The 25,125-nt window shown below is 47.6% G+C and overlaps 1 protein-coding gene across 1 annotated transcript in view; it reads right to left on the bottom strand.

Annotated features, from left to right (window-relative positions):
* Nucleotides 1-25,125, bottom strand: part of LOC144129564 (uncharacterized) — a 920,144-nt gene that overhangs the window by 274,761 nt on the left and 620,258 nt on the right. The window contains exon 13 of the mRNA XM_077663706.1: nt 14,469-14,601. Within this exon, the coding sequence (XP_077519832.1) occupies nt 14,469-14,601 (133 nt within the window). The remainder of the gene's footprint in view (nt 1-14,468; nt 14,602-25,125) is intronic.

The following is a 25,125-nucleotide window of genomic DNA, read 5'->3' as shown; positions in this document are numbered from 1 at the left end:
AAGATATGCGCTAAGTATATCAGTGAAGCTTTTCTAGAATCAATCGCTACAGTTCAAAACCTATCTCATGCACTGACCCCTTTGGTGCGTCAAGACAGCCCTCAACCTCAACATAAATTTGCGTCGTCAGCTAGCTTACTCGCGTTAAGCGACCATCCTCCTAGATAAGCAGAGGAAAAACAAATCCTGAAAACGTTCATTTACCAAGTTTTGCGATAGATTAGGACGAAGGGAACCGTTACTAAGCAGTGGAGCATGCAATGAAAATTTTTGAGCCGCTTTTAAAATGAGTTACATCTCGATGGCGGTTACGTCAGGGCATATTCTGCATACCACAGGGATTTTTGGCAGACCTATTTGTGCTGTCCTTCATACGCACGTTTAACCTCCGGGAGAACAAAACGCTTCAAAAAAGCCACAAACAACTGCGTGGAGGTGGGATTTGGAAAATTTATTTTAGAGCACACCTCCCTCAATTGAAAGTATTTATTTCTGTTCACTTCTTTTGTAGTTAATTTCAAACTACCAAGAATAATAGAATTGCTGAAACGCAACGGGTGATTTCTGTCCAAGCTTGTTTGGCGCTCTTTTTAAAATTTTTTGGCTATAAATGTCCCAACACAAGTAAGTGCAATGAATGGGTAAGAAAACTGAGCAGACGCCGTCAATGACACAGCATCTTGGTTTCGCGGGCGCCTGCAGATAAAATTTTTATTGAAATTAGTTGCACATTTCCTGCTCGAAAATGAAAAGAGTAAACAAAGCACGCAAGAAAACAAAGTAGTCCAAAAATATCAGTCGAATTACGCTAATTAGCGCTCAATCTGCACACAACAGCATATTCTGTTAATCTCATTTACTGACCTAAAGCGGCGTCGTTGGACGAAGCATCGGGCTAACAGTCAGTGCACGCTACCCAACGCAGCATACGTGTCAAAAACTCAAAAATCGTAAGTAAATAATCTGTATTGGTTCCTAGACAAGCCAGATGCACAGTAATTGCAACCGCGTATGTGCCCTCGCTTCTTCTTCACCTCTGTGCCTTGATTTCTGCCTGCCGCGGTTCGCTGACAAGCGCCTCGTAAAGGCATTTTCTACAGAACAGAAGCGGCGAAAGCACGTTTGGTACGCATTCACGAGCGAAAACATTGTGTCATGCAATTTTGGATGCAAACAGGGAAGCGCCAGGCAATGACCGATTCGACGCTGAAGCGTGCCTTCTTTTTTACGCCGAGCAAAACGTATAGTGCGGAAATGACATCTGACCAATACGTCTGACATCTGAGCCCGCACCAGAATATATCACCAGTCTTTTTGCGGGAAACTGCCCGAGACTAGAATGACATTCCATCCGAAGTGGCAACCATCATCGACTTCAGCAAATTCAAAACTGCCATCGAAGATCATCTGTATTCATGCTAATTGCCTTCTCAGCCCGCCCCTCATGTAATGTCCCATGTGGACCTTTGAGGAACAACTAAATCAAAATTGGCGGTGGTTTAACATTGGTAAAACATGGAGTGACGCGATAGCTACAGCTGGCTTAAAGGAACATGGTCATGTGACCAACCACGTGACGAGTTTTTCTAGCAAGTCCACTGCGGGCTTTAGAACTGCACGCCATTCCCTCAGGAGCTCCCAATGAGGCATCAGTAGAACCCGTGTTAGTAGCAGCAGCAGGATGTGCGGCTTCTTCACCAGCAGCCACGACTGCACCCGCAGGCTTAATTGCTGCAGCCTCAGGCAGTAGCAGGGCCACGTCAGCAAAACAGCTCGTTTGCTCCCTGGCCTGGGAAATGCCAAGCTTTGCGCCTCAGCAGGCGATGAAGCCTTCTCGGAACTTTATGGGCCTCCAGACGATTTTCCTCCGCTACGATAGGATGGGAAGAGGAGGCCGCCGTTGCAGCTGCAGGTGGTGCCAGCGGGGGGCAGGCGTTAGTGGTACCGTTCAAATATGGACGACGCACAGGGCACGCAACCGTTGGGTGGCGTTCAATGTAGCGCCGACAGGGACGCACTCAGCCGTCACTCGGGCGGCCATTGACACCACAGCGTACTCAGAAAGGCACCGTGCATTGCGCGATGAAGTTTCCCGAAGAGCTATACCGCCGACAGACACGCTGCATTCCACGATAGTCGAATGTGAATCAGAGGCCTGCAAGCCGCTGGTAATTTGAAACACGGTTTGCGCTGCTAATTTCCATGCGGACGAACGTTGCATGGTCAGCACCCCAATGCGTGATCCCATCTGGCCCACGGTGACGGAGAGGACCTTCCCGTGCTAGCTCAGAATCTGGACGACCCCTTCGTTGGAAATATACGAAGGCAGGAAAACGCAAACTTGGCGGTAACTTGAGGCCCCACAGGAACGATGGGAATGAGCTCGCTGCCTATGACTAGGCAGCTGGCGCCAATGATCAGAGCCATGGAGGCCTGACTCTTGACAGTAACTTCAAAGGACTGTACGCCCATGTGCAGAACACAGTACACTTCCTGCAAACCAACTATGAGGCCGCCGCATCGTCGATAGGCTCCGGGATAGTCGTCGCAGGAACTACTACAAAGGAGACTACAGCTTTCGAAGGACTCCGCGGCGCCGACGGCGCCTTGGGTACTGAAGGGGACGCTCCTGGCGTGTAAACAAGGAGGGACGTCACAAACAGAGGAAGATTTTGACGGGGACGGGGAGTGCAAACGGGGAGTGAATCTCGACAGAAGGCATTGTGGTGGTCTCCTCTATTTAAATAATATTTCTGTTCCAATTCTATTCTAGTCTGTTCTAAATCTACTCTGTTTTCATCTATTCCGCATAAATACTGCCAACTACGCCGCACAGTTAGGTTAAATATGAAGCACTCCCGCAAGAGTCTGTTCGGTCCTATAGGCAGCAGGCGGCAGGCGAAATTGTACACGCTGCCGGGATGAAGCCTAGCACGCCCCTAGGAGTGATTTGGCTAAGTCCGGCGCCACAGGCTCTGTTCCTGCCCATTGTGACTCCGCACCTCCTTGACTTTTTTTGCGGCATCGGGTCGATGCCTTTCGAAGGGGAGGAGCAACGCCACACTGTTGGTCGTTTACTGGCGCCGCAGTGCGGCGTAACAAAACTCTCTTGTGTTGCCTTTCTTACTGTGCTCGATTATTAGTTGTCTAAACGTGGCTGCTGTGCAAGTCCTGGTGTGCCCTTCTGCCGTCTTCGAATAACTTTCTGCCTTCTCTAAGCGACAATATGCGCCTCGTTTGCTTTGCCTCAAATAATGACGAAGCCGACGCGACTGAATACCATGCTTGATCTTTTCTTAACTAACATTCCAGTGCTTGCACAGCCTCCTCCTCTGTTACTAGAAATTATTGTTCATAGTTAAGCGAAGTGGAACTGGAGTGCGCTATGGTTTGTGACCGGGGGCGGCGTAGCAAGTAAAGCTGCGGTGAGAAACAAGTAGCTGATATCTCTGCTTCTCCCGAATCCGACTTTAATGTGTTTGAGACCTTATCTGACACAATGACAGTGCACGAGTGGTGGAATGTATTCAAAGCAAAAGTTTTGCAGCTACTGGAAAAGTAGATCCTAGTTGTATCTTATTGTCACACCGAAGCTAAGCAAACCATGATTCCACATAACTATGCACATACTCAGGCATAAAAGGCAGGTTGCATACAGGGCATAAAAAGACTACTCTTCTGCGCATAAGAAAAATATTGAAATTCGTGACAACTGCAGTGAAGATGGCGGTCAAAAAAAGCAAGACACATTTCCTTTCATTTTCATTTATGACGAAAAAGATCGTTCTAAGGAATTTAAGCAATTAATCGAAAGAAACGGCAAGGACCAGATATCTATTCTGACTACTGAAGATGAAGCTGCTTATATTGGCACGAAGTGGCAATCCGAGCCGCAGGACGGCATGATGACAGATCAAATATTTTTTAATGGCTGCGGGCCTATGGCGAGCGCTTCGTCCAGAGCCGCTGTCCGGTTCTACGTCTATTTGTAACATTACTCGGGGCCACCGACCCCAGTAGCACAGATGGGGCTCTGAATTTCGGGCTCTTGTGGGCCCGGCACGGGCTGTCCATAGAGGCCTGACGGGGACATGTGCGAGATTTGCAACTCGGTATCGGGAGGTGGAGTGACCCACAAGGGCAGCCCAGTGGGCTTACTACATAGGACCACGCCACTCCACGCTGGATCCCCTTAGGCTAGTCCGTACCGGACCCCCTTGGGCTCGCCTATTCCGGGCCTGCTTGGGCTGGCCCATTTCGGGGCTCCTTGGCATAGCCCATTTCGGGGCTCCTTGGGTTAGCTCATCCGGTTCCCTTCGACTAGCCCAATCCGGGCTCCCTTAGGCTAGCTCCCTTGGGCTAGCCTGGGCAGATAACCGATGGTCCTTAAAGGTAACGGAGTGGATTCCAAGAGAAGGCAAGCGTAATAGAGGGCGTCAGAAAGTTAGGTGGCCGGACGAGATTAAGAATTTTTGTGGGTGCGGAAGCCGCAGCTGGCAAAAGAGGGGGTTAATTCGATTTACATGGGAGATGCCTTTGCCCTGAAGTGAGCGTATTTAGGCTGATTGTGATTTTTTGGACAGTTAGTGCCATCTATATGCGCTGATTCTGTCGCCCAGACAATCTGTAGCTTTAAAAAAAATTTAGCTTGTAACAAAAACGCTTTGCCCGCTTTCTTTAATAACTAACATGCTTAAATCAGCAAAATGTTAGTCATACAAAAATATTTAGAGCTTTTTATGCACTGTAAAACGCCAGTTATATTTTCACCTTATAGAATGGTAGCTACGTAGGAAGCATTCCATTGTTGCAAGACGATTTTTTTTCTAAGCCTAAGTGATGTTTGAGAAGAGCCGATACACTTTGCATCGCCTGAGCCAAAAATATGGATACCGGGACCGGTTATATTGTTGATTTAGAGGAAGTCACTTCTTCTCAATAAAGGTGAATTAAGGCAGACGAGGTGTCAATGCCACTGGAGACTCCTGTAATATATTTCTAGGGCGCAAAAAGTAATGTACCACAGATGGCGCATCAGTCTCGAAAGGTGCTTAGAAATCTAGATGATTGAAGCCCTGGCCGCATTCTTTATTTTGGTCGGTTTCGTTTATATTAATAATTATAAAAATAATCTCTTTATTTGCCATAATTATGTACATGACGGCCGGGGCTTCGAATAGAACCTGCCGTAAAGCAGCTTAACATATCCCCAAGCCCTTACTTTGGCTATGGAAATCGGGAAACTAATACGAAGATGTAATTACAAAGAGCAGTGTTCAAAAATTTTAAACAAAAGTATCGCAATTTTAAGATTACGCAGCAATATGAAGTACAATGCAAGCTTTTGCATACAGGCAAAAATGTACAAGCAGGAAAATAAAGAAATAAATTGAATTTTGATTTGCACAGCTATTTATTCCACACAAAAAGTGAAAAGAGAGGTTGGAGAAAAAGCTGTTTGAACACAGCTTGACGGCGCTCCATCCCCCCAAAGGCATAGGCACAAGTAACAGCTTGCATATATCCCGTTACAAGAGTACAGAAAAAAAAAGATTAAATACTGCATACAGGGCTACAGGTTTCGGAGCCTAGAAGTTTACAAAGGCACCAGGCAAAGGACAATCATTTTTTACAGGGAAAAAAAGAAATATAAAATATGAAAGGTTCGGAGATATATACGTGGAAGAGAGACATACATACGCAACGCATCTGTCTAATGCGAAAGGACTAATAATATAATTTCAATGAAATGAAAAACTTATCCACATTGATTATATCATTGACATCACAAATGTTCGCTATGACATGATAATATCAGTGAAATGCGGTTGTTTTTAAGCCTTTCCACATCCACGCCTTCCGAGTGGAAGCGGTTAAGAAAGCGTGTGCGCAATTCTTTGTTGGCCATAGTATGTACGCGAAAAAGGAATGTTCCAGGGTACCTGATGACAATAGGGATAGATGCTGTGCGTGCTCTCCAAGTTTGCCTGTGTTAGGAATGTCTCAAGTTTCCCCTTAATTGCTCGCTTGTAGCATCTAATTAACTTGAAGCTATATATGTCAGTAGCTTTTAATATATCCTCGTGAGACCCAGTGTACAATTTATTGCACACTCGGTCTCAGCGTCGAAGCCCTGCTGCAGCTGCGGTACGCGCTAAGTCCTCCTGTGCAATGTATTGCACAGACATGTGCTGCCATCTGGCCAAGATTGAGAGAAGTCAATCGCGCGGGAGCGCTTGCTGGGCAGGTTCGAAAATGGCGTCCATACCGACGACGTCGTTTTATTCAATGCGACCAAGTAAGTTGCCCCTATTTACTTAACCCTTTGCTAAATGTTCTGAACTTTGCAATGAACAGGTTCAGGAATGTACAGGCATCATTTTGAGCATAATTTATCGTGAGGCAAGCGCTTATTTTGTTCGTGGCCACTTTGAACTTTTTTGTGTACATTGTATTGCACACTGGGACTGAACTACAGCACATGGGGTTGTTTTCATTCTGTTCACCGTAAGTGCTTTCCTGCGTGGGAAGACGTTATGATGATGTTCAGTTTTACTCAAAAAGTTATTTCCAATTGATATGTAAGCAACGTTTGTAATTTAGGCTTTCTTTGGCCCCTGCCAGGGTTGAATCTGAGCAGGGCAGAGGCGATTTTGGAGGCCATCGCCTCCCAGGACGGGTCGGATCTCGACTTGTCGGATGACGAGTTGAACGAAAAGTCAACACAAGCGCCACAACCAGATGTTTCCTGTTCAGGTAAGTTTCTTAATATAAGTTTTTACAATGTAAGTGCAAAATGCGGAACTTGACGCCGTTTTTTTTTTTTTAAGACGACTCGGACGAGGAAGATTCCGGCAGCGGGCCATTAACAAGTGTGGGGAAATTCCCTCCTTGGAGGCATGCTCCGTTTGTGTCATCTCTACCCGATGTTCCGGATACTCCGGATACTGAGACCGATTCTCGAACGAATTGGACAGCTCTGGACTATTTCAAGCAATATTTTTCTGAAGAATTTTACCGCAATATGCACGAAAAGAGTGAGGTGGGCTACCATCAAAGAAAGGGGACTCTGCTCAATAGCAGCACTGCCGAAATGAAGCATTTCATAGGTGCAACGTTCATGATGAGTTGCTTAGGATACCCACAGATTCGTCTTTACTGGGCAAGGCAAACACGAGTTGCTGCAATCGCTGATGTTGTGACTCGCGATCGCTTCTTCTTGTTGCGAAAAAACATAAAAGTTGTGAATGACTTGGACATCAGTGATGAGGAAAAGAAAGCCGACCGGCTGTGGAGACTGCGACCGTTCATCGAAATGATAAGGACGGCTTGCCTCCAGCTTCCAAGAAGCCCGTCAGCAAGCATAGACGAGCAAATAATACCGTTTACAGGCAGAACTACACTAAAGCAATACGTCCCTGGTAAACCTCATCCAACAGGGCTGAAGAATTTTGTGCTCTCCAGCCCATGTGGAATGGTTCTAGACTTCGAAATATATCAGGGAAAGTCTGCGCTCGCAGCTGACCGATCAGAGCTTGGTGTGGGTGCTTGTGCTGTGCTTAGATTGTCACAGTCCATGCCAACAGGCAGTTCTTTATTTTTTGATCGCTACTTCACTTCTGCACCCCTGCTTCGTCACCTCTCGAGCCAAGGCCTGCGTGGAACTGGCACCATAATGAAGAATCGCGTGCCAAAGGATTCTAAGCTCCCTGAGGACAAAGCTTTGGTGAAGAAAGGCCGCGGATCCTTTTGCCAAACTGTCAATGTGGCTGATGGCATTTGCCTCGTTAAGTGGGTCGACAACAAGACCATTACGTTCGCTTCTTCACACATTGGTGAGGAGCCAGTAGGAGAATGCAAAAGATGGTGCAAGAAGGAGAGGGTCTATAAAGATGTACCTCGGCCAGCTATCGTAGAAGAGTACAATAAGAATATGGGAGGCGTTGACCTCTGCGATAGAATGGTGAGTCTCTACCCAAGCAAGGCAAGGACAACGCGCTGGACTCTTCGTTCTCTTTGTTTTCTTGCGGACGTGGCTGTCGTTAATGCATGGTTGCAGTATAAAGAAGACTCTCAACTCCTAGGAGTTGCCAGCAAGAACACACTAAGTCTACTGGACTTCAAACTGATAATTGCTAATGATTTGCTGAGAGCAGAATTGGATGTGGGCAGCGACGACGATGAGCCGCCAGCGAAGCGCCCTGCCAGTAAGACAACACCTTCATTGCAGAAGTCCGCATCAAGATGCCGTAACCCCTCCTGTTCTGAACGCACAAAGTTTCGTTGCACTCGCTGTGACGTTTTTCTTTGTATAACTTCTTCAAGAAACTGCTTTAAACAGTTTCATGCCTAGAGATATCATTGAAGGGCACAATAAAAGCCTTCTTGCCCATTATCCATAATCTCTCATGATATTGTTTTTTTCATCCGCTGAGTCCCAATGTGCAATATATTGCACATGCTTTGCTAAGCAAACAAAAAATACTTCATCAACAAAACTTTTTTTATCGTGATAAGATAGCCTCATTGGTCTAATAAATGCGTTTTCTTGATCTGCATACAAAAATTCGTCACTCAGGTTTCACGAGGATATTGTTTTTGAGGAAAAGTGGTTGAGTGTGTTCTAAGTAAGGAACATTCTCAATTTCTCGTATTGCTTTCTTCTGCAATATAATTAAGCTATGTATATTCTTTACTGTCGTGTTCCCCCAAATCAGTGAGCAGTAATCAAGCTGCGAATGGATTAAAGAATTATAAAGAAGTTTTTTTACGCGAGTTAGAAACGAGTGACGGCACCTATTTAAAATACCGTTAGCTTTTTGCACTTTCTTGCTAAGATTCTTGACATATTCGTTCCAAGACACGTCATCTGAGAAAGTCACCCCAATTGTTTTTACACTTTTATCGCACAATATACTAAATGTTCCTAATCTGATACTATTTGTCAATTTGGCGCAAGTTCCTCGAGCCTTGAAAAGGACGCATTTTGTTTTTGCCTCGTTGATAAGCACATATCAAGGAACACAAAGTAAAAAAATGCATACATGAGAGTTTAACGTCCCAAAGCGAGTCAGGCTATGAGGGACGCCATAGTGGAGGGCTCAGGAAATTTCGATCACCTGAAGTTCTCTTACGTGCACAGGCATAACAAAGTACAAGGGCCTCTACACTTTCGCCTCCATTGAAATTAAACCGCCAAGGCAGAGATCGAACCCGTCTTTCGGGTCAGCAGCCGAGAGCCATAACGCCTGAGCCACCGCGACGGCTCTCTAATTCCTGCTGGCGGTCGGGAGTATACCTGACTCCTCGAAACACTGCAGCCATCATCATCCCCAAATAGAACAAACCGCTCTAGTTGGGCAACTTCAGCCCCATCTTCCTTTCCTCATGCCTAGGTAATGTCATGGAACATGTTATCCTCGAAAGACTCTAGGCCTTCACAGACAACAACCTTCGTCCGGCCTGAATGATAGGTTTCCGTGCAGACCTTTCCACCCAGAACATCTTGCGGCAAGTCCAACGTGAGACTCTTAATCACGGCCCTATTCGTGCATCGCGCACAATACTCGGTCTCGATTTAAGCGAAGCCTGTGAGACTGTATCGCACGCATTTGTCTTGCACAAACTCCCACAACTCAATGTCGGGCACAGCACCTACAGCTACACCACTAGTTTCCTTTACAACCACTCCGCAGAAATCCATACTGGAGACCTCTGCGCGGGTACTTTCACAACTGGCACACGGGAGAAAGCCATGGAACAATGCTTTCCCCGTTTTGTTTATAAAATCGCCATGCGGAGCCTTCCTCCCCCCCCCCCTTACCCACTCCTTATCAACACCTTGCATATCGACCGCTCCATTTATGCTGACGACATCACTATCTGGACTCACACCGGTTCTGATGAAGAAATACAGAAGTCTCTTCAACGAGCAATCGAAACTGTCTACACATATGTCCATGTCAACGGACTCGATCCTCAACTCCCCTCCTAAATGAGAGCCTTTAAGGCACTCGTGGAAGGTGTTCTCGCAAATCAGGCACAGATATCCCGGCTCCCATTCACCTCCACATTGACGTGCATGCCACTTCCCAAATCCTCACCATCCGAGTACTGGGTACGCTGGTGCAAAACAACACACACAACTCGGAAGCCATATTGTGCCTCCGTACCACTGGGACACCGAGCGCTGGTCTCGTCTGAAAAACTCTCCACTCCACACAGAGGCATGCACGAAGCTGGCATTTCTCACCTCACTGGCCACATCATTAACACCTACCCCTACTATAACCTTCGAGAGATAAACATAGAACCAGTAGACAGTGTCATCCATGCGGCCTACAAGGCAGGCCTTCGGCTGCCCTCCTTCAGCGCCTCCTTCAGCTTGGCGTGCACAACCCTCTCACCCAGTTGGTCGAGGCCCACAAGTCCGCCAAAATACACAGCCTCTCATGCACCGTCGTGGTCAGCATGTTTACAAAAAGTTACATATCCACCCTAACGCCGACGTTACCTTCCCCACACACCTTCTCAAAAAAATATGCAGCCGCCCAGTGGTCCAGCCCCTTCCAAAGTTAAAGTTACCTGCACAACATTAAACACGCCGGCGACTTTAAGCCCAAACCCTCAACGTCACTTATATAGAAAACACCCTCGCAGTCTATGTATACGCCGCCAAACACGATACTAACTCCTACATAGCATCTGCTGCTACACTTCCTACTACCCCGCTCAACTCAGCCACGAAGAAGGTTTTGCCTCCCAGTGCTGCAGAAGTTGCGAAAGCGTTCGCCATCGCTCATAATACTGCGCGGAACGCCTAAACACACTTTACACCTAACGCCGTAACACCTAAAAACACTATACGCAATTTTTTCAACAACACCTTTTGGAATGCCGCAGTGCACATTCACAAGGACTCCGTCCCTACGCGACAGATAAGCCTAGTGTGGGTTCCTGCTTATAAAGGAAACTTCGCGAACGCGGGATTCAACCACTTAACTCAAGGTTTTACCAACCGGGAGGACGACGTGCTGTCCTCACCGGACGCCCCGTGGAGACTTCCCAGACCTACGCTGAAATTAGCAACCTATACAGAAAACAACGCGGAAGATACGCTCCCCCCATCCTTACCTCGACAGAGCACAAGCCACCCTGTACCGTTGATTGCAAACTGATTCTTTACTCAGTCACTCCCGTCTGCCACTTATCACGAACGGTGTATTCGACCCTTCTTGCCCAAATTGCAACAATGGTACCCCTGGAACATACGTTCACATCTTATGGGGATGCGCAAAGCAACCGCCTTCGTGCGCCCTACTATCAGCACCCACTGAAGAGGGGTGGATTAGATTGCTGACAACTACAGACTAATCGCAATAAGTGGCTCTCACTTTGGGGGCCCAGGCAGTCACCCCCATCTTGGAGCCACGCCGCTCCGCTATGCCTCAGTAATTTCAATTAGGCAAAAGCGTTTATTCACTCACTCACTAAAGGTATGTCGAATTTTCTATGTGGAGATGTATAAATCAAGGGTCATAAATTTGCATGTGACGTAATTCACAAAAACCTTCGTATAAGTTTACAGTCTTTTATTGGTAGTGCTTTGCAAGGGGGTCCGCGATATAAGGCGACATGCTTTATTGGCTCATACATGCGGAGTCCGTCTGTCCCTGGCCTGGAATAGTGCCAGTTGTGGCCTCTCCCTGTCGCATCGGTGCACATCATCCTCCAATTCAGTAGCATTGACCGTATTCAAAAGCCTTTCAAATGCTTCCGTGAAGCTAATCAGCAGAATCGTCAATCGTGAGCGAATAGTCAAGGAAAATGACTTGTGTAAGCTGGAAGAGGCGTTTGTGCTCAGAAGAGTAGTGTAATAGGCGGAATATATGAAGATGGACGCGACGGAGAAAGCAAAGGTGGAAGCAATAAATAGGCAGGCGTATAACGTGATCCTTGGGCTGCCTAACAATGCGTCCACCGAAAGGCTGCTGGTATTAGGGGTGCACAACACACTGAAAGAACTGCGCGAGCTGCACTTGGTGCTGCAACTCAGTAGACTTTCAAAAACGAGAGCAGGAAGGAACATACTGGAGAGGATCGGCATTGGAGTTTATGCCTCAGCCGGGAACATGAAAACTCAGGTGAAGCAAGAAATGCGCAAGGGCTAGTACATAAAACCTTCGCCCAAAAATGTGCATCCGATACATGACGAGGACCGCAGGAAGGCAAGAGCCAGAGCTTTACATGCTGAGCACGGGAAGTACAACGGGGCAGTCTACGTAGATGTCGCAGAGTATAAGGACGTATCTGCAGTTGCGGGGGTGGGCGGGCGGGAATCTTGGTCACCTCTGGATCAGTCAAAACTCGCTTCTATGAAACTGCAGAACCGGCTACGATAGCGCTAGTAGTAGGTAATAATAACGCCGAGCGGAATTTCAGCGACTCTAAACAGCCATCCGAAACTAGGGGAGGGCCGGAATATCTGTCACAGCCGTACGATTACCAAATCGGGCCACGTAGTGAGGGACTACAGAGATCGAAATTGTTTGGGCGCCGGCAAACTCATGGAACCCTGAGAACGAGGTGGCTCACATGAATTCTCGAGGTTTCATCAGCCGAGCAGCTGAGCCGGACTTTTCTGGAAGGTCCACGAGAGATGGGCTGGTGCCCTCTGGCGACATTACTAACCGTTTGAAACTTGAGCGGAGAATTTACCAGCCCCCAGATAAGCAATTGGTGACGACGCAGGAATGCGGCTGGCGAATATTGCGGACGAGATCTTTCTATAACCCATACGTTAAACAAAAACTACCCGGACGTTCAGCCAGAATGCAAATGGTGCCATGAACTGGCAACCTATCACCACATATTATGGAGCTGTAGCATAGCAAGAAGTTGTTTGTCTGGGCTAGTCGGTACATGGTACTAAATGAAGGCACAATGCACGAAAGACGGGACTGAGAAAGAGACAAACACAGCGCTGTAGCATAGCGCCGCCACTGGCGCATATTATGCGTGACCATTCTCTCGAGCAGTGGGAGGCCGTGTTGGCCAGCTCAGAACCTGCCGTCCAGACCAAGCCAATGGAGTGGGCCACCCAGGTCGCCGCCAGCCATGGGTTGATGGCCATCTAGCAAGGGCTCTTCCGCACATGCGTTTTGACGAAAATAGTTTTTCCATCCATCCATCCATCCATGCTCCACCTCAGCAAAACAGGTGGCGGTGCAGCCAACACCTTCACCCCGCGCGACGCATAGGCCACCGCCACTCCTTTCTCTCCGACTCCCCCTTCCCCCTCCACCCACAGCACAGTGACCATCCTTTCAGAAGAGGCAGATAAATGCACGCGCTGTGTCCCTCTTTGCAATCCCAACAACAAGAATCTCAACTCCCTGCGCATAGCAACAGTGACATCATTCGTGCACCAAATGGAGCCAGTGCGCGTGTCAGTGGCAGGCGCGGCGACGCTCGTTTGTCAAACGTCTCGTTGCAGTCGGATGAGTCGGCTGGCTCCCAAGCGGCCCCGTGATTCCAAGGCAAGCGATTTAGAGAAGCGCCACAGGAACGCGGATTTCCCCAGTACCAAACGCCAGAAGAAATTAAAAGACACTCTGGAAATGCTAAAGTGTGTTCGGGGAAAGCCTGTAGCCATTCGAAGAGGGGTGTAATTTGCAAAGAAAAGACATGGGCACAGTTAGTCGATTGGCCACAGGCTTTCGCCGAACACACTTTAGGATTTCCAAAGTGCGTATATTTTTTCAGCGTATTATCGAGCTTAAATAAACTATGTATAATAACGCCGTTGCCTTTTATGTTTTAGTAGTAGCATTACCATTGTGTATCGTTTATCTTGCCGTTCTCAACATAAAAAAAATTAATGGCACTGCGTTCAATGGCACCTTTAGGAAAACATGGAAGAGCTTACTGCGGTTAATTACTTCATTACTGAAAGGAAAAAATTTGTAAAAGCACTTTTTGAGGCACTTATAAGGGCATGAAATGTTTTTGCGAGTAAACCAAATCAAATAGAAACTTTATTTCTCATACTGTATGCGCAGGTACATGAAAAGGCTTTGAGAAAATGTTGTCCTTTGGCAGCTTGACTGGCCGACTAAAACAGTTGCTTTAACAGCAGCAGGCATACAGTATGAATGAAGGTTACACGATAAATCACACATTGTAAGAATGACATAGAAAATAGTGCAATAACAAAGAAGAAAGAAAAGAGAAATACAGTAGTTCTTTAAAGAGAAATTACGTAGCTAGATATCACGGATCGCACAGCACATTCAAGTTTGCGATAAAAGAGAGCATATATGTTTATTTCATTTTTTAGGTAATTATTTAACGCGGAAGGTACGATATAGAACAGCTGTTGTTTGCGGGAACTAAGACGAATCGTAGGCATAACCCCTTCTTTTGAAGATGGTGTTGGATGAGGCATTCTTTTACCATGCAGTACTTACCATGTTTATATGTATAGTATCATGATAATTTGGATTTGGTGGCCGAAAAACTTCAAGTTGCGTCAAATTAGGCACAGCCGCTCTAGGTAAATGCATCGTATGAGTGGTCGAGATTCCTGCGATGTCGGCGTGCCTGTAGAAAAGAGAAGCGTTGTGATTTAACCTCAGCGTCTATAAAAATGCGTTTGAAACAAAAAATTTCTAGGCGAACAAAAAACAGCGCAGGAACAGGGGCAAGAAAAACGACGGGACCAACGCTTGTCCCGTCTTATTCTTTCTTTTCCCTGTTGTTGCACCGTTTTTTATGTTCAAGTATCTACCAACTCGCTCAACTAGCCGTGTTGCGGTAATTCCTAGGTGTGACGCCCTTCAGGCTTATCAATTGTGGCGAAATTTCTTGCGAGACTATTTTCGCTGTAATATTTCAGTATTTGTTGGTATTAGGGCGCATGCTCGTCCGTGGAAAATCAGGTTATAAAGAACGTTTTAGAAAAATTAGTGCTAATAGTTTCATTGCTGCGTCGCTAGGTGAATTAGATAAGGTAAAGGTAAGCAACACATATTTACATACCTTATGTAGAGAAAACCTATTACAAACGCTGACACAAAAAAAATATTCACATTGGGTCAAGTATATCCCAGAAGTATAGCTATAACAGTATTGACTCGCCGAGCCCTGAAGCATAAATATTGGGCAATTAATGTTTCCAAAGTTGTGCTCATATTAGCCTCACGCACACACCTGTAACAGTGCATGTGCGCCTTCTGATCCTGCATCTTGTTTCTCATTGGTTATTTTTTGCTCTAACATAAACCAGCTCGCTTAACAATTTAATGTAAATGAAAATATAACTGTAAAGATGTAAATAAGAAAGGATAAAAACCGGGCTTTTGTGTTAAGACAAGGAGACGCGAAAGACACTGAGACTGTCACGTCAAAAAGCAGGCAAGCTGAAATCCTGACAGTAATTGTCGCTGACGCTTTCAATGAACAACCGCTCGGTTTTATTCGCAGCAGTGATTGCTATTAACACAATTGCGAATGTAAATACAATATCAGATTTCGTAATCTATGCAAAAAATAAAAGCAGCAACAAGACCACCTCCTCTGCGCTCTGAACAAGCAAGCATTATTGACTCGGTTAATTTAGCACTTTTTATTAAGCTGCATGAGCTCGATTTTCCATGGCACTTGTTATAAATCTAAGCGCGGTACGACGCATAGCTTCAGCCCACTTGAAATTAATTTTTGTCATTTACGTGTTCAGCTGTATGTTGTGTAAGGGACAGTCATATTTTGGTTCAAAACGCAAATGAAATAAACAGTCTCCCCCCCCCCCTTAGATTGCATGTCGACGGCAGTGGTATAAGGTTAACGATTTCTATTGTAAACAGCTCTCTTTTTTGGCGCATGCTCTTCAAGTTCGGAGTATTACTTTTATGGCGAAAACTGTTTTCAGGGAACTCACCCAGCTTGAGACATGCCCTTGCGCGCGTATCGCACGCACGCCGACAGCCAAGTGGGACGACAGGGGCGGGTGCCGCGGAAATCAGCAGGGGCTATCATCGTAAACGACGAGAAGTCGTGACGTCGGCGAGGGCGGTGTGTCTGTTGGAACGTTTCTTTGCAACTTTATCTTGCGTGTTTTTGTGCGCTTTTTTATTATATTTGCCTAGCAATGCCTAACCCTGACACTTCCCACTTGTTTGTGACTGCCGACGGCTCCCCTCTAATAAGACGGGACTGTAGGAGCTCAGAGGCGAGTAGACGACTAAAGAGCGAATCAAGCAGTGATCTCCTTCTTGTGGAAGTGCAAGCACAAATGACAGAACGAGCGGGAGGCCTCAAAAATAGCCTTATGTTATCGAGTTATTTCCTTCTTAACGAACAGTTAGATTGTTTCTTTTTTCTTGAAGTAAAATCAAGTTACTTACACTGACAACAGTTCACTGCCGTTGAAGAATTCAGTACTAAATGGAAAATAGACTAAATCGGTCCACGAAGCGCATATAGTGCATGAAGAAGCAACAGAGCGATGTTCCATGTTCACCTAGGTATTGAGCTTTTTTTACTACCCTGCATAATACGAGGGCAATAGGCTTTTTATATCTCACGGCAAGAAATGTTATATTGATGGCATACGCGTTAAGGCAATGTCGAAGCAAGAGCTTGCAAGTGGGTTACTCATCAGCCTCCACAGCCCCTGTGACTGACCAAAATATTGAGGGGGCACTTAAAACTTATTACGTGCTGTGAAGGAGAAAACATTAATGTGTCAGGGAGAGCGTTAGTCCTCGACACAGGCTGTGGACTGAGAAACGAAAAGACTCGCATCGGAACGGCGATTCCGCAAATGATGAATCCACAAAGGTACGACTAGTCATTCGGTTCGATCACCTGTCACGAGCTAGCATTTAATCTGACTAAAAGGCGTATGCTACGTGCAGCGAGAAATCTTATGACACCGCCAGAAGCGGTAACGAACGGTTGCGCCACAATTTTGACAAGAAAAATGGCTTTTGAGGAAAACAAACGCCGCAGTACTTGTCTCACATCTCGCTGGAAACCTCAACTGCACCTTCATAGAAGAGGTAAAACATGCGTAAAGCATAAAACTGAAGGTGCAAATCCTTGTCGCAAAGTAGCCGCCAGCTTAACAACCACGTGCAACCTACGCGTACATGCTAGAAGAAATCGCATTACTCCACCATGGGCACCCTAAGAAAAACGGTTGGTTACAATTTTCGTGCGATTACAGTCAGAAAAGCTGGTGCTCCAATGAGGGCGGCCAGTGGATGTATATATAAATGAACGACATGCCTATAATTGCCTCAAATTGCAGTGTTCGGCTTGCTGCGTGTATCCTACGGCCGTTTGATGAATTTATTCTACTTTTCTTGCAACCGTTTGGGCTTTCTGCATCATCTTGCGGGTATACACACTTGCAAAAAAGCACGCTGCTGGCTTTTTCGCAATGACATTAGTAACACTTTCGAAAAAAAATCAGAAAGGCGGGGAGGACATCTACCTAATTTTTGAGCCTACACGACAAGTGCCGCCTACGCTCTTCGTCGAGGGTAGCGAAAATAACTTTAGACAGAAAAGCACGATCGGAAGAAGAGCATCTATTTGCAGACATTCCCGACCAAGGTGATTATTTCAGAATACTGTCATGGCTTGCTATGACTATCCAGCTATATTTAGCGATGTTTAATGGTTGTCCTAAGTCTCAACATAACACATGCCAGCCTGCGTTTACGGTGTAACTTAGCATGTCAGCTTTTACAGAGTTGCTAAAAGTGGACACTGGTCACTGCAATTGCGATACTCTTCCTTAATACACAAAGTGATTTAACCACTCCGTAAAGCAGTATTGGTGAGGTAATCGGTTGTGCGCAACCTGGGCTGAAGGAAAATCTAGCGACCGTTTCAATGAAAGGGGGACTGCAACGCTTTTGAAGGTGACTACAAAATGCATACACTGCGTAGAGTAGAGGGCACTGAGAGTTCATGAGGCCCAGAAGTCTTGAAAAGCCAACCTAGTAATTTATAGAACTTTAATATTTCTGTTTCCGCGATGAATGGCCACTTCTAATGTCCATCACTCGCGCAACATCCATTCTAGCGACATTATTACCCTAGTGTTACATCATTCGTGAGTTCCTCGTTGAGTTGCCATGAACAGCGACAAGGCTCGCAGATTAAACATACGAAATAAGAAATGTGCCCATCGATCTGTCCCACTATCCCTTCTATAGCCGTCAGCGTAAGTTTAGAAATGGCAGAGTGCGTTCGCCTCGACAGTGGCGCCGGTATATGGCAGGGCATTGCTGCAGATCTTATGACCTCACCTGGAGGCCAAAAAGGAGGAGGACAAAAAGAAGCGAACGCTCGGTGGCGTCGCAGGACTGGTCACACGTTGTAACTTCAAGCGGGAATCAACAAGAACTGGCCGTCGGGGCACACTATGAAAATTTCCATCACGTTTCGTGCCCGTACCGGGCCTGCAACCTAGGCACTCCTAGGGACTCATCAAACATCGCTGCTTGTACAAAACGCGCGCAGGTGGACCTGGAGGGGGCGCCACTGATGTATCTGTTATAATGCCCCTCAACTCTTCATTGAGGGGCTCATTCAGTGGCGAAGAGATGACGTGCTCTGTCTCTTAGGCGGACGCCTTGTTTGCGAAGGGCATCGGTTCTTTCAACCCTGATTCGCAAATCTTTCAACTCTGCTCTTTAAATCGCAGTGATTGTTGGTCAGGTCGAGCCAGTGGGCAGGCCAGTGCACTTTCATTTTCATCCTTCCTTCAGTCGCAAGAACAACCCGCACGGCACTGTGGTATCCGTTCTTGTAATCAGCATCTTCGCTTCAGCGGAATGCGGTTTTGTGACGCGCGTCAATTCAAAAGTTTCCTCTCACGTCGCTTTCAGCTTTCCTCTGTCTACATGTGGGAGCGATTGTGGCTTAGCTCGAACCAGTGGGCAGGCCGGTAGAATCTCCATTATTTTTCAATAATAACAGCAACCGGTGTGGGTGTGCGAAGTGCGGACTCTGTTGATGATCTCCTTATTTGGTTTTAAGACGATACATGGTGCTTTCTTGTTCATAGAGCTACATCATTTAAATCGAAACGTTTCTTTGTTCCTTCAAGTCCTCCCGGAGCATCGATTCCTCATTGGAGCTTCGACACTGTCCTCAGCGTTCTTCGAGGAAAATGAACTCGTTGACAGCAGTGAGATGCTTCGCGTTCACTCCTAAAACCGGTGCGGGTATGTGCTCAACCTTCTGCCTGTTTATACCTTCTCTTGGGATAAATGATGAAATTTATCCTAAAGGGTAAGTGGGTTACTGGTGTTTGAAAGTCTGCACTTATTAAGACTCCATCACTGCAGCTTGGAAAAATAAAGTCTGCACAGGTGACCATGGAGTTGAGCAAATTGAAAGCGCCAGAGTTGGTACTTGTCTGCAGGAGTTGGGATAAATGTTATGACCATTCGAAGAAAGCAACATCTAAACCAAGCGATTAAAGACTGCGCTGCAGAATGAGAAGGAGCTTTACGAATATTTAGAGCATATCCAGGATAGGACAGAGAGATAACGAAAGGAGCACGAACTAGAGCGCCTCGAACACAAAGCACCAGGTGAAAGAGTGGAACGATTACATCTTGAACGCAGGAAAGCTGAGGAGCAGGAGAGCGCTGAACCTAAATGAAAAAAAAGATAAAAGAGGATTAGAACACCGGATCACACACTCGAAAGACGCCTGTGGTCAGGGAGCCAACATGAAGTACTTCCTGCAGCCTTAGAAAGTGAACGAGAACGTCGGTCTGTTGCTGGTAAATTTTGAAAGAACCTGTGAGAGGATGATGTTTGATGGTGATATCTGGCCTCGGAAACTGTTAACGGTGCAGCTCTGCGAGGCATCTCATGCGTTGACAGGTTTGTCAGCTGACGAGGCAGATGATTAGAAAGAGGGGAAAGCAGGGCTCCTCAAGAAATTCCGGTGTACGGGTAGAGGGATTCACCGCCGGTTGAGAGAGGCACAATCGAATACGGGCGAAACATTTTAGAGGTAGCGTTCAACATGGAGGCCAGTCTGGTGGAGTGGCTGAAGGGCGAAGGGACCAATGATGATCCTGACAATGTAGCGGAGATGATCTGTCTTGAGCACATTTACGATTAGTTGGGTCTACGGATTCGTTTCTGGATTCAAGACAGGCCAACCGAGAGGAACTTTCAACGCGCAGCGGAGTTGGCTCGAGAGTACAACGTCCGCCGTAAGTCAGAGAGAGATAAAAAACTTTATTATTGCACGTGAATCCGGGGATCGACACCACTGCAATGAAGTGTTTATGAACCTAAGGTCCTGGCAGCCCGGCCGGTGGTGACGGTCTGCACGGCCGGGTCCTACGAGCGCAGCAGGATCTCCCAGTCCTCCCAGGTCTTGATGTTCTCTGGAGCTCGTGCGGAATGCTCCGCCGGCAGAGGGAGAGGATGAGGAGGGCAGAGGTCAAGGGTTCTGGGCATAGGTTGCAGGTAGGCGTGGGGAAGGAGGGATTATAGCATGCGAGGGTAAAGGGAAGAGTGTCTGTCTGTGGTCTGCGTCAACGTTGCATGTTTGTTATCGAGTGAGGGGTGCAGCGGGGGTAGAGCTGGCGCAAGGCTCTATAGACCGGCGTCAGCTCACTGAAAGTGCAAGCCACCTGAGCCCAGTTTAAGGAATTTCATGCTAAATAGTGGCGGCCCCGTTGGCAGGGATCCCGGAGTACGCAGGCACCCATATCAGCTCAACATGGCAGGGTGGAGAATCGGGTGAGCCCAATATTCCGAAAGCAGAGATGTGGACCCGGCCTCGCGCAAAATTTAGAATTGCAGTTTTATAGTCCGTTAAAATATATCGTGCGTCTGGGCGAGTGATGGCAATTGCAATGGCGGCTTCCTCTGCAGGCTCTGAGGGGGTCTCTGATAGGAGAGGTAGTATGAGGAGGGCGGATGAAGAGCAGTCCACCACGGCTGCGGTCCTTTAGCACCCGTGCAGGCAGCGTCCACTTATACGGCGTCCGGCTCAGAGCCGCACTCTCGGTGGAGTGCATTGGCGCGGACTCTGTGGCGCTTCTCATAATGAGAAGGGTGCGTATTTCTCGGCAGTAGCTTGATGAGCAGCCCGCGAATAAAGGTCGATGAATGGGGAGGAGGGCTGGGTCTTTAGCCGGTATACTTATTCCGTTGGAGTCAAGGTTATACATGTCTGTGTAGGTTTGCTTCAGCCTAATGCAATGGGCCTGTCGATAGGCCTCCACGACTTCCCCGGTCGTGTTGTGGAGGCTAAGCCTAGTAATCTGTCTGTCGGGCTGTTGATGGGAACATGAAAGGCGACCTTGAATGCCTTGCAGATCAAGGGATTCAAAGCATTTCTGTCGTGTTTAGATTGTTATAGGTATGGGACAGTGTGTAGAGCGCAAGGTAGAGGACAAAGACAGAAATGAGGCGATAGAGGTCGCCTTCTTTAATGCGTCAATTATGCCCCGAAACTCAGCAGATGATGTGTGACATCGCGCCTTCAATCCGCTTGAGTTTCTTAATTGTAGGGGTGCTTTTGTCATAATTCTGAATACGCAAGCCCAGTACGTGTTGCATGTGAACCTCCGGTACCGGGTCCCTATTCAGTTCAATCTCGATTGAAGGGAAGCGGGAGGATCGGTGGTCCTTCGGCCGGATGAGGAGCGGCTAGAAATTTTCGGGGGAGCACCACATTTCGATACTGCAGTGCGTAGTTTTGGGTGAGGGAGGTTGCTTCCTCTAAGGTGTTATCAATGCCACCATTACTGCCGTTGGTCGTCCCCAGCGTGCTGCCGTCAGCTAAGTGTGCTTCAGGTGGGATATAGGTGCCAATTTTTGGGCGGGGTGGATGACGGTGATGTTAAACAGGAAGGGGGAGAGGACAGAGCCTTGAGGGATTCCGATACTCTGAAGCGTGTATGATGAGGAAGAGAGACGGCCAAAGTGTATCCTAGCCGCGCGGTCAATGAGGAATGCTTGAATGTAGGCGAACGTGCGCACACCCACATTCAATGGGGATAGGGCAGACATGATGGCTTGATGTTCAATGCGATGAAAAGCTTTAGAGAGATCCAAAGCTAAGACTGTCTTGGTGTGAGCAGGCAGAAGCGGGTAGAAAATGTGTGTGAGTAGCAGCATGGCGTCCTGTCTTGTGTGGTTATATAGGGGCGGAATCCCACCATGCTAGGCGGGTATAGATTGCGGTCCTTCAAGTGTGTTTGAATCTCGCTAACACATGCTCCAGAAACTTCCCGAAGCACGAAGTTAGCGAAATCGAATTAAGGTATTGGATTGTATTTGGACTGTTGGGTTTGGGGAGTGAATATTACTGTCATGTAGCACCCGGACAGTGGAAGGATACCCTGTCAGTAGCAATGGTTGAGATATTGCGTAATTTGGGTGGTGGATTGGTCGTCGAGATTACGTGGCATGGCGGTTGTAATTTCGTCTGCACCAGGTGCAGAGTTGGTTCGGAGAATCAAGAGGGTCGCTGTGACTTCCGTCTACATGATGTCTGTGTCGTGCGCAGGATTGGCTGGTCCTGTGCAGGGGGTAGGTGTGTGGGGGCAGTTTGAGTGTTGTGTGTATTTTGAAGCGTGTTTATGAGGACCTCAGAATATTCCGTTTGCTCGTGTGTGAGGCGTGTCAAGTGGTGTTGTGCTGCTTATTTGGTGTTTGCAGGGTCGATGAGGTGATAAGTCTCCTATAGGTTGGCTGGCCATGTGTCCAGGGTGGAGGTTTCGGCGGTAGTTTTAATGCGTTGCGTGTTGCGGCGAGTGTCATGCTTGAATGATTGAACCCAGGCGTCAAGGTCTGTGATAGGAGTGTGTGGGTGGGCGGTGCGTGCAGCACTAAATTGATCCCAGGGTAGTCTGTAGAGTACGTCAATTTTTATATTATAATGATCACTGCCCAATGTGTGTTGTCCTATGTTCTAGGCAACAACCCGGATGTTCGGGTCAGCGTCAGGTCGCGACTGGTGTCCATGCTCACACTCTTGCCGATCCGCGCGGCCATCTGAAATGTGTTGTGAACAGTGAGTTGGAGCTTTTGCAGGAGTAGCTACAGCCTGCGACCTCGATGTGTGGTGGTTGTATATCCCCAGTTAGTATGCTTACTGTTGAAGCCCCCACCGATTAAGAGATGCGTTTCCCACTAGGTGGTGTAGCTCTGTCAGAAGGGATTCGAACGAGGCCGTCAGCTGGAACGGGGAGTGGTACATGCTTGGCACAAAGATTGAAGGAAGTATATGTGTGAAATGTACAAGTTCAGCGCTCACGCAGGGCGCCTCAGACGCAATATGGTGAGTTTTATAGGCGAAGCTGCGGCGGATTAGTGCGGACGCCCTGAGTGTATTCGTAGTGTCTCATTGTGTCGATGTGTAGCTGGAGAGGGTTGCCCAGTGCGCACTGTCCTGGAGAATGAGTATGTGCGGAGTGGATGTGGTTGGGAAGAAGTGAGAAGTGCCCACTTGGCCCAGAAGCCGCGGAAGTTCCAAATTAAGATGTGGGGGGGGGGGGGTGTTCCGTCCAGCAATATTGGATCGGGAGAGGGGGCTGAGGAGGCGAGTCAGACGGGTGTCAATTTGTATGTGATGTTCAGGAAACCTGGCTTGTGCTTTTGGAAGTAGGGTTGTGGAGTAGAGTGGGTCGGAAGTTAAATGGCTGTGTGCCATAAGTTTCATCATCTTGGTAAGCGTAGCGTCCATGCGCTGCTGAATTTCTGGAGCGAAAAGCTTCACTACGCTAACTAAAGCAGTCATCCTCTAGACCAGAGAATGACGTTGAACGACCTTCAGGCCAACCATGTTAGCCGTGTATGTCCATATGTGTTACAGTTATGACGTTGAACCCTTGATCCCTGATCTTGACTCAATAACTTTAGCTGACTTTTGACCTCAGACATTCAGTTGACCTCTGACCTTTGACATTGTGTGATCTATGGACTGGTCTTTCACCTTAAGAACATCCCATGGGGTTCTGTGAAGCCGCGGGATGACATCCTATGGGAGCGTCATGAGACCATATGATACCACGTCATAGCCACCTCGTCATGTGGATATATATTGCTACACCGACGGCGACTTCGTGGCACCGGCATCCGGTCAGAGAAAATCGCTGGCTCTCCTCAATATCGTCTTTGTCTTCGGTGCTCATGCCTCGTTTCTCAGGTTGCGCCGTGCCTGCCCGCTTTGTACATATTTAGCGATAATAAACATGCAACTCTTTGACGCAGACCACAGATAGACACTCTTCCCTTTACCTTTAACGCTGGCCCGCTATAATCCCTCCTTTCTCACGCCTACCTGTGCCAATATATAGCGGCTGTCGCGAGCGTGAGGCTGATGCTCGCGGCAAGGTGATTGAGTCTGGCATTGAGGCGTTCGCCTAGCTGTTTTAGTTTTCGTTGAAATTTTCATCGAGTGCCGCAAATTTAGCGTCTATTTCGGGGCTATGAGAGGGGGTGTCGCATCTTAGGTGCGCTGCTTCTTTGCAGCGGGTGGAAGGCTCGAAGTGTGTCTGAATGGCACGTCGGGTTAATGAGAGAGGATGCTGGTTTATGGAGCAGGGAGCGGGTGGGGGTGCTCAGGAGGGAGCAGAGCCGGCTTACCTCGTCGCGCAGAGCCTGGAGTTCCTGGTGTACCGGACGTTCTTGGGAGGACTGGGGTGGCCGAGGATGATGGGTGGCGTTGCCTGAATCGCGGTCTGCAAACGTGAGACGCGTAGAGTTTTGATGCTGTTTTATCGGTCTCTGGAAGCTGACAGGGAAGCCGTCGGGCTCGTTCGTTGGCTATGCTTTGTTGATCACAGCAGGACAGCTGTGATGTAGCGGAGGAGACAAAGCATTCCTCGACGACGCTAGATTACGGCCCCATGCCTTGCATTTTCTAGATCCAGTCATGTGTGAGGCTTTACAGAGATCAGCGGGAGGTGCATGAGGGTACATTTCTGGGATGGGACGTCTTGCAACGGGGGCACTTATGAGACCTCGGGTGGACCCACACATCCGCCCGGTGACCTCGGACACGGCGGTTCGTGCAGGCGTCTACATGTTCTCGGTACAGTCTGTGGAGGACTCTTCCATAAAGAATGG

This window comes from Amblyomma americanum, chromosome 4, assembly GCF_052857255.1.
Source record: "Amblyomma americanum isolate KBUSLIRL-KWMA chromosome 4, ASM5285725v1, whole genome shotgun sequence".
In the NCBI taxonomy this organism is placed as follows: domain Eukaryota; kingdom Metazoa; phylum Arthropoda; class Arachnida; order Ixodida; family Ixodidae; genus Amblyomma; species Amblyomma americanum.
Note: the sequence above shows the minus strand (reverse complement) of the source record. Positions and strands in the feature narration are given on the sequence as shown.